This window comes from Argentina silus (assembly GCF_951799395.1).
Source record: "Argentina silus genome assembly, chromosome: 17".
In the NCBI taxonomy this organism is placed as follows: domain Eukaryota; kingdom Metazoa; phylum Chordata; class Actinopteri; order Argentiniformes; family Argentinidae; genus Argentina; species Argentina silus.
In genome coordinates, this window is record NC_139671.1 from 17,292,760 (window position 1) to 17,301,245 (window position 8,486).

At 43.7% G+C, this 8,486-nt stretch overlaps 1 protein-coding gene across 1 annotated transcript; it reads left to right on the plus strand.

Moving 5' to 3' along the window:
* Positions 1-1,619: 1,619 nt before the first annotated feature.
* LOC310818436 (DBH-like monooxygenase protein 2 homolog) lies at positions 1,620-8,400 on the plus strand (the record flags this gene model as incomplete). Its single annotated transcript, XM_083689381.1, has 14 exons — positions 1,620-1,922; positions 2,335-2,481; positions 2,556-2,903; positions 3,617-3,763; positions 4,031-4,183; positions 4,779-4,934; positions 5,090-5,192; positions 5,371-5,543; positions 5,715-5,803; positions 6,791-6,887; positions 7,111-7,170; positions 7,492-7,622; positions 7,772-7,877; positions 8,202-8,400. The coding sequence occupies 14 exons, from the start codon at positions 1,620-1,622 to the stop codon at positions 8,328-8,330; spliced, it is 2,142 nt and encodes a 713-aa protein (XP_083545507.1). The 3' UTR covers positions 8,331-8,400.
* Positions 8,401-8,486: the final 86 nt, after the last annotated feature.

Consider the following 8,486-nt stretch of genomic DNA (forward strand, 5'->3'; position numbering starts at 1 on the left):
GTAGGCCTAGCCCACTGGTTGGGTGTCACAGAGGCTCCCTTTGCCCTTAATATTGATTGTTCTTTTGCACTACTATCAAGTATAGTGAGTCAGCTGCACACTATAGATCAACCTAACTGTGATTTAGATTTTCTAATGTATTTATTCAGCCAAATAATGCTTGGAGATTGATTAGCCTGCCGCATCCAATAGATCAAGTAATTTATACATTTTACAGCATTTTTATTTTAGATAGTAGGCTTTTTAAATTATTATAGTGTAATCTTTGCATTAAGATGGACTCAATTCAACTTATTGAGTCATTTGTTGATGTCATTTTAGATTTTAGCTAATTTTAAGAGTGTCATAGCAAAGGGTCTGAATACTTATGTACATGAGGTATTTCTGTATTTCAATTGTAATAAATTTACTGAAATTTCAAAAAACGTGCTTTCGCTTTGTCATTCTGGGGTATTGTGTGTGGATTGATGGGGAATTCTTTTAATTTAATCCATTTTAAATTGAGTCTATAACACAACAAAATGTGGAAAAAGTGAAGGGGTCTGAACACTGTATATGTATAATCCCTCTACAGAGCTCTGCTAAAACTATGTCTCTCGCCCTCACTATGAATAGAGAACCACAGGTGAAATCCCGAAACCCCAAATGTATGCAAGAACGTGAAAAGGCGGCAATCCAACATATCTGCCAACGCCATCTTTTGTATACGGTTTGTATGGTTTACTGAATAAAACAGTTGTTACAATATCTATCAATCCAAAACATCTCGGAGGTGCCACCTCTCATAGATACAGGGACGTAGGAAGCATATTTCGCGAGTGGGTGTGCGAGGTATAGAAGTGGGAGCAAGGCCGGCGGCCCTTCTGAATTGTTAATATTCCGGGGGCAGGTCCATTATTGCAGGTCCATATACTATGTAGATCTATTTAGCGCTGCCCATAGCCACCGCCGGTCTTGCAACCACCCATACACAATCAATGGCCCTTCCAAGGTGTTGGCTCTCGCGCCGGGCCTGTCTGGGAGGTAAGGAAAGGAAAAGTCTTTGTGTGTCAAACTAAAAAGATGCTTGAAAATAAGAATATCTGAACACAAAATAGGGATCCGTGCTGGAAATATCGTGTATGCTATACCGTAGCGTTACTTAGAAGCCAAACGCGGCTCCCCGTCTTCTTTGCCCGTCCAATTAAATCGTACATCTATTAGAAGTGGCAACCTCCCTAAAATGCTTTCAGAACGCGAGATGTTTTGGATTGATAGGATTGATTGTCAAGTCCTAGACGATGATATTTCATTTGAACCATTCTAGATCCTATATATTATTTCCGCATACATTGATGTAAATAGTATGGTAAGCCAGATGTTTAATTTTACACTCAAACATTTGTTTTTCTCAATGTCTATCTGATACTTAGATATCTATTTTTGATAGCGTACAGTACATTGCGTTTATCTGCTGATGTATTTGTATATATTGTAAAACATGTTTTATTCACTATGCACCGCCCACACACAGGTGTGGGAAATTGTAATTATCACTACACCTGCATATAAAAAGATCTCGTTGTCTAATATTTTGCATCACTTGTAGTTCTTTCGCTGCATCTCCGTGAGGACACTCGATGTGTCAGACTATATCGCAGGGTGACAGCATGCGCTTTCTCCTCATCCTCTCCCTGCTCCTGGCTTGGCCTCCATGTACGGGGGCAAATGAGGATTACCTCCTGCCCTTCACAGAGCACCTGGACCGGGACGGGGACGTCACCCTGAGGTGGGGGTTCAGTAAGGTCCAGGGTACCATCACGTTTGAGCTGGCCATCAGGACCACAGCTTGGGTGGGCTTCGGGTTCAGTCCGAACGGGGGCATGCCGGGAGCGGATATCGTTATCGGAGGAGTCAAACCCGACGGCGGCCGCTACTTCACGGTAAATTAAAGTCAACATTTTAAATCCAGTTTTATTTTGGGGATTTTTATTGGATGAAATTAATGTAATCACTAGACGCAACAGTGGTAGTGTATTGCAGTTATTGTTTGTATAGTGGTAGTAGAAGCATTAGCACTAGTGGAAACATTGTAGCATAAGTGGATGTGGTCATCGACTCATAACAGTAGTTTCGATTTTCAAATTGCCCAAAATGTCTGATCTTTGTCTTTTGAAGTCAGATGTGAATGTTGCTCCTGTTCAAGATCTTCACTCTTGGAAAAAAGGCTCTACAATGTATATGTAAAATGAAAGAAATGTAGTGTTTTGCATTGTCAATGAGAAGCCCAATGTTGCATTCTTGTAATAACAGCTATTATTGGGCTACATCATTATTTCTTTGTCTGTCATGTAGGATCGTCATGCCACAGGGTTCAGCCTTCCCTTGGTAGACGACGAACAGAGCTACACTCTCCTGTCCCTGACCGAGGTCGAAGGTCACACCACCATGACCTTCAGGAGATTGATCCAATCGTTTGACAAGGATGACTTCAACATCACTGTAAGCCAACACTTTACTAGACCTGGGTTAAATGCATATAACTAGGATCATTAGTGTTATTCCCTCGTCTCTAGGATGGTCCCATCAAGCTGATCTACGCCTATGGAATGACTGATAAAATCGAGTACCACTATGACCGCAGAGGAACCAAAGAGGTGAACCTGTTCAACTATGCGCCCGCAGACGATCTCCCAAAAGGCCATCCCGTCACTTTAGATTACGTCCTACCCTTCACTGAGCACCTGGACCAGGAAGGGGACGTCACCCTGAGGTGGGGGTTCAGTGAGGTCCAGGGTACCATCACGTTTGAGCTGGCCATCAGGACCACAGCCTGGGTGGGATTCGGGTTCAGTCCGAACGGGGGCATGCCAGGAGCGGATATCGTCATCGGAGGAGTCAGGGCCAACGGCTCCTACTTCACGGTAAATTGAAGTCAACATTTTGAATAATTTGCATTTAGCAGACTCCTTTTATCCAAAGCGACTTACAACAATACATTTGTTTAAGTAAGTGAATCATCTATCCAACAGTCATCATTACAAAGTAATCAATGCTCACACCAGGGGCCATCGACAGTCGTAATGCAGTAGGCTAACTTTTTTATTTTAAATATTTTATTAGCAGAAGAGAACTTGTGCAGGGGAGAAGAGGTCTTGGGGTTAGGGTTAGTATAGGGGGGGGGTAGTGAGGGTGAATCTACGGCGGAAGATCGGAAGTGACTCTCATTCCACCAGCGCACATTTTATTTGGTTGGGGGGCGGAATTTATTGGAGTTGAATGTTATTACTACATGGCCTACTGTTATCACTAGACACAACACACGGTGGTAGTGTGTTGCAGTTTTAGTTGTGGTGGTTTGGTAGTAGAAGCATTAACACCAGTGGGAATGTTGTAGCGTAAGGGGACATGATCTACTCATAGTAGTAGAAGTATTGATTTTCAAAATTCCAAATCTGAGTTATTATTGTATTGGTCTTCAAAGTCAGACGTCAATATGTTGCTCAAGATCTTCACTCCTAGAGAAGAGGGTCTATAGATGATATTCAAGAAATGTTGCACTTTCACTTTGTTGATGAAAAGAGCTGTTATTAAAGTGGTGTTGCATTGTTGCATTATTTCTTTGTCTGTCCTGTAGGATCGGCATGCCACAGGGTTCAGCCTTCCCTTGGTGGACGATGAGCAGAGCTACACTCTCCTGTCCCTGACTGAGGTCGACGGTCACACCAACATGACCTTCAAGAGGACCATGCAAACCTGTGATGAGGACGACTTTCCGATCACTGTGAGCCAACACTTTACCAGACCTGGGTTAAATGCGTATAATTAGGATCCTTAGGGCTGGTTTTACAGACAAGGGTTAAACCTAGTCCTGGACTAATTCACACTTTCAATGGCAAATTGCCACTGAGGATGCTTTTTAGACTAGGCTTAAGCCTTGTCTGTGAAACCGGCCATTGATGTTATTGCCCATGGTTTTAAGGTTGTTGTCTGCCATAAGGTGACGTTTCATTGTTACCCATCAAGTCCGCTCTCCTTCCCTCGTCTTTAGGATGGCCCCATCAAGCTGATCTACGCATATGGAATGACTGATGAAATCGAGTACCACTCTGACCGCAGAGGAACCAAAGAGGTGAACCTTCTCAAGTACATGCCCAGAGCCAGCCTCCCAGACAGCGACTACATGGACTTCACTGTTCACAATGTAAGTTTGACTTGATGCACTATGAATGGGGATCTGAGGAGTTCTTGAATATTCTTCTCTTCTGGTTCCATTCCCCAGCATCAAGAGGTTGACATGGCGCCCTCTCAAACCATTCCTTGATGCAGACTCGTAATACTTTAACCACAATGCCACCTTGAGGAGGATAAGCTCTGAATTGCCTGTTGATGTGACCGGTCATGGTGGTCAAGAATTTCTGTTCCCTAATTACAGTATGAAGCAAGTACTACTTGTAATGATACAAGTAATATCTTAAACCTACATGTCATTGTGGAATGGATTGCCACAGCATGATTTTGGTAACCCAGTTAGCTAATTGCTTCCCTTGCAGTTTATAATCCCTGCTGAACACACACACTACCAATGCAAGCGCTTAGCGGTACCGAAGCTGAATGGGACACATCACATCTATCGGGTAAATGTATATCTAATTTAATGGTTTTGTGCCACTATCAATGCTTGTCTTTCCACATTTCTCACTCTGAACAATGGTATTTTGTTTCACATTGTAACCATCAAATGTTATGTCCTTATTCACACTCTCCTCTCTACCTCCCACTCTACTTGTTGAGTTCAGGTTGAGCCAGTCATTGACAACATTGACATGGTCCACCACATTCTGCTCTTTGCCTGCCCATCATTCGTGACCAAGCCTGACGAGTGGCCGTGCTATAAGGCAGCAAGAAATGAGGACTGTTGGACGGTGGTGTCAGGCTGGGGAGTGGGAGGAGGGGTGAGACTGCCCCCTTCTGGGTGATGCTGTGTACAAACGCATGCATGCACATACAGAGACTAACAGACGCTTCGTTCATATTAATAGAATTGAATGAGTAAGGTTTTTGGCCAGGGAAAAGTGAAAGCTGAGTTTCTGCATCTTCTCCATCCAAGGCGTTTGAGCTTCCGGAAAATGCCGGTCTTCCCATCGGAAGAGAGTATGACCCCACCATCTACAGGCTGGAAATTCACTACAACAATGACAAACAGGAAGCGGGTAACATTTCAGTCAAATCATGCAGTATGAACAGGTCTGCTATTTTGCAGACCAAGAAGTTGCTGATGCTTCAAGGAAGTGCTGGTTAAAGCGTGAACCTTTGTAGGAGTTACAAGTTAAAATTGTATGTAGCTCTGGCTGTGTCCATCACCCTGGCTACTGTCGCCCCCCCCTACAGGTCGGAGGGACAACTCAGGGATCCGGCTGTACTATACTGCCCAGCTCAGGCAGCATGAAGTGGGCATCTTAACTGCAGGCATAACGGTGGCTCCCACAGTGGCCTATGCCATCCCACCCAACGCCTCAGCCTTCCACAGCTACGGCATGTGCAAAACTTCACACTTTTCAGAGGTACGTATAGATGCCATGAAAAGAAATGGGACCGTTTCTCCAATGACTGGTAGCCAGTAGAGGTGGGATCCAGCATGGTGTTGTAACAGAAAGGAAGTTTGACACGGATCCTGTTTAAGATGTCCCTTATTCCTCCTGTCACTGACTCTCCTCCCTCCCCGTTCCCAGTTCCTGGTTGACCCCATGCCTGACCTCCAGGTGTTTGCTGTGGGGCTACACACTCACCTGGCTGGGAGGAAGGTGCGAGTCGGCCTCTTCAGGTGAGGGGGAAGGCTCCCATTGGAGGAGAATTAGTCATCCCAGAATTAGTCATGACTAACCTCGTCCCCAGGCTAATGCACATATGCCTGGAATAATGACTGGCCTTAGTGGGAGTGAAATATGTCACTATTCAAGCAATTTGCTGAAATCTGGCTGCCATGATTAATGCTGAATTGGAAACGTGGGAGGCGCTGTGGGATGTTGTGAGGTAAAGCCAATGGCTGTGTGTTAGAAGTTCTGAGTGACCCTTGTAATGTGGTTTACAACAAGGGGTACCAGACCCCAAGATCTCTAACATGTCAGACACACTGGCGCCAAGCCTAGTTGAGATGAGCCTTATGCCCTGGTTTCAAGTTTACTACCTACTATAAAATTGACGGCTAACTCTTTGTAGTTGCCACTTCCCTGCTGACCATTCTCTTGGACAGTAGTTTGGTGTCCCAAGTCGACTTGACTAATAAATTGTCTTCAACTTTCAATTTGAGTATCTACCTTCTTCCACGCACCATTTGATCTTATTCTTCAATGTCAGAAACATCATTACACTATGCGACCGGCGGTTTCTCCCGGTCTTTCTATTGTAAACTAAGGCCAACTTTGGGGAACCAGATGGTTGTGATTGGTTATGACTACCTGTCAACCAATGTTGTCTTCCACTTGTTGGGCACCATGAAGTGGTTAGTTATACTGGGTTAACTTTACATTTATGGCATTTAGCAGACTCCTTTATCCAAAGCGACTTACAACGAATACATTTGTGTAAGTAAATGAATCATCTATCCATCAGTCATCGTAAAGTAATCAATGCTCGGACCAGGGGCTATTGGCAGTCAAATTCTAGAAGAGGAAAATTATTTAAAAAAAAATTAAACGGAAGAGAAGCTTGTGTAGCCTGAAGAGATGGTTCTTCAATCTATAGCGGAAGTTAACTAGAGTAGCTGTGTCTTTCCAACACTTTGAACACTTTGTTGTTTTACCATGAACAGGGGTGGAGAGCAGATCGACCTACTGGGTTTTGATGACGACTACAACTTTGACTTTCAGCAGATGCACTACCTTGGAAACATTAAGACAATTAAACCAGTATGTATCCCTTTTAAATATTGTTGTAATCCACTGCCCACATTTCTTGTTTTAAATGGTATCCATGTTATTACTTGCATGCACTGTCGGTGCATGTTGTACCTATGGACTTGGTGAGGGGAAGCGATCATTCCGGTGTGTCGTGTTTGTGGTCTGTTATTCTTGACGTCAATTCTTGGTTGTGAGTTCTTTCTAAATCAAAAACAATTCTCTCCCACTGCAGGGTGATGAGCTTATGGTGGAATGCACCTATGACACCACTAATCGCACAAGACCAACAAAGGTTGGTGTACTGTATACACTCTTAGAAAGAAAAGGGTTTGAAAACAATTCTTGGGCTGTCCCTGTGGAAGAACCCTTTTGGTTTCTAGGTAGAACCTTTTTGTTTGAGAATGAAGACTATATTAGCAGCCCTATACAAACATAGCAAGCTGGTTACTAGCATGTTTACCTCCTGTGCTGGTGTTATGTGGCTGCCCCATAACGTCTCTTGTCTCAGTTTAAAAAGATTGAATGATTTTAATTTGATGGCTTTATGTATTTACATTGAATGAGAGATTTCCACCCACAGTACAAACATCTGTCTAATGTTTTCCTCTCACAGATGGCATTCTCGATCATTGATGAGATGTGCCGAGCCTTTGTCATATACTACCCAGCAGTTGCCATCAGCGCCTGCTGGAGCAGCCCAAACATGCACTACCTGGCAGCCATTTCAGGAAAAGGAGAAAAACAGTAAGGGTCCCAGTTTCAAAAACATGGTCCCAGTTTCACATACTAGGGGGGCAGATTTCCACTGTTTGACTGTAGCTAGCGTAAGTAGTTTGTTTCCACCATGACTGTTGAATCCTGTTATGCACTATACTTGTCTTTGAACGTCACAGATTGACCCAGGAGATTATGACCCGATCTTGGGACGAGGAGGCCATTGTACTTCATGAGGCCACAATGAAGGATATCCCTCAAATCGAAATCATCATAGACAAATATGTAAGCATCTCTAAAACATCACAGGCCATGTCCCTATACTCTTCTTTTCCAAGACTGTTCTAAATGACCATTTAATGTGATTAGTGTTAGTATGGACATTAGTGAACAATAGTATAATCAAAACTGATTCATTTGCTAGTGTATTTTCCACCTCACATAAACTACGGAGGCCCCAGAGGATCAACAGTAACATATACTATGCTTTCAGAAGAAAGGAGGTGGTGTCAGCCATCCCATCTCACCTTCTCTCTCTTCCCCCCCCCCCCCTAACCCTAACCCTAACCCTAACCCCCCCCCCCCCCCCCCCCCCCCCCCTTTATACAGAGTAACTTCTCAGTGCATTATGGGGGAATGGTCCGGAACATGAAAGCCATTCTATCAGTGCCTTGCAGGAGTGATCTGGTTACATCATCGCCCAACGTAACCTCTCAACCTCTCGTTCCTGGCTTGTGACCTCATCTGAAAATGTACTGCTGCTGGTTGCTTGATGGCTGTTCTTCAGTGAATACTGGCTTGAAAGACATTTTAGGGCAATTTACTATTGTATCAAGTAATTATTTTTGCAAAAAGTGTTTTTTTATCTGATTAAAATCCCTTCAACTTTATTGG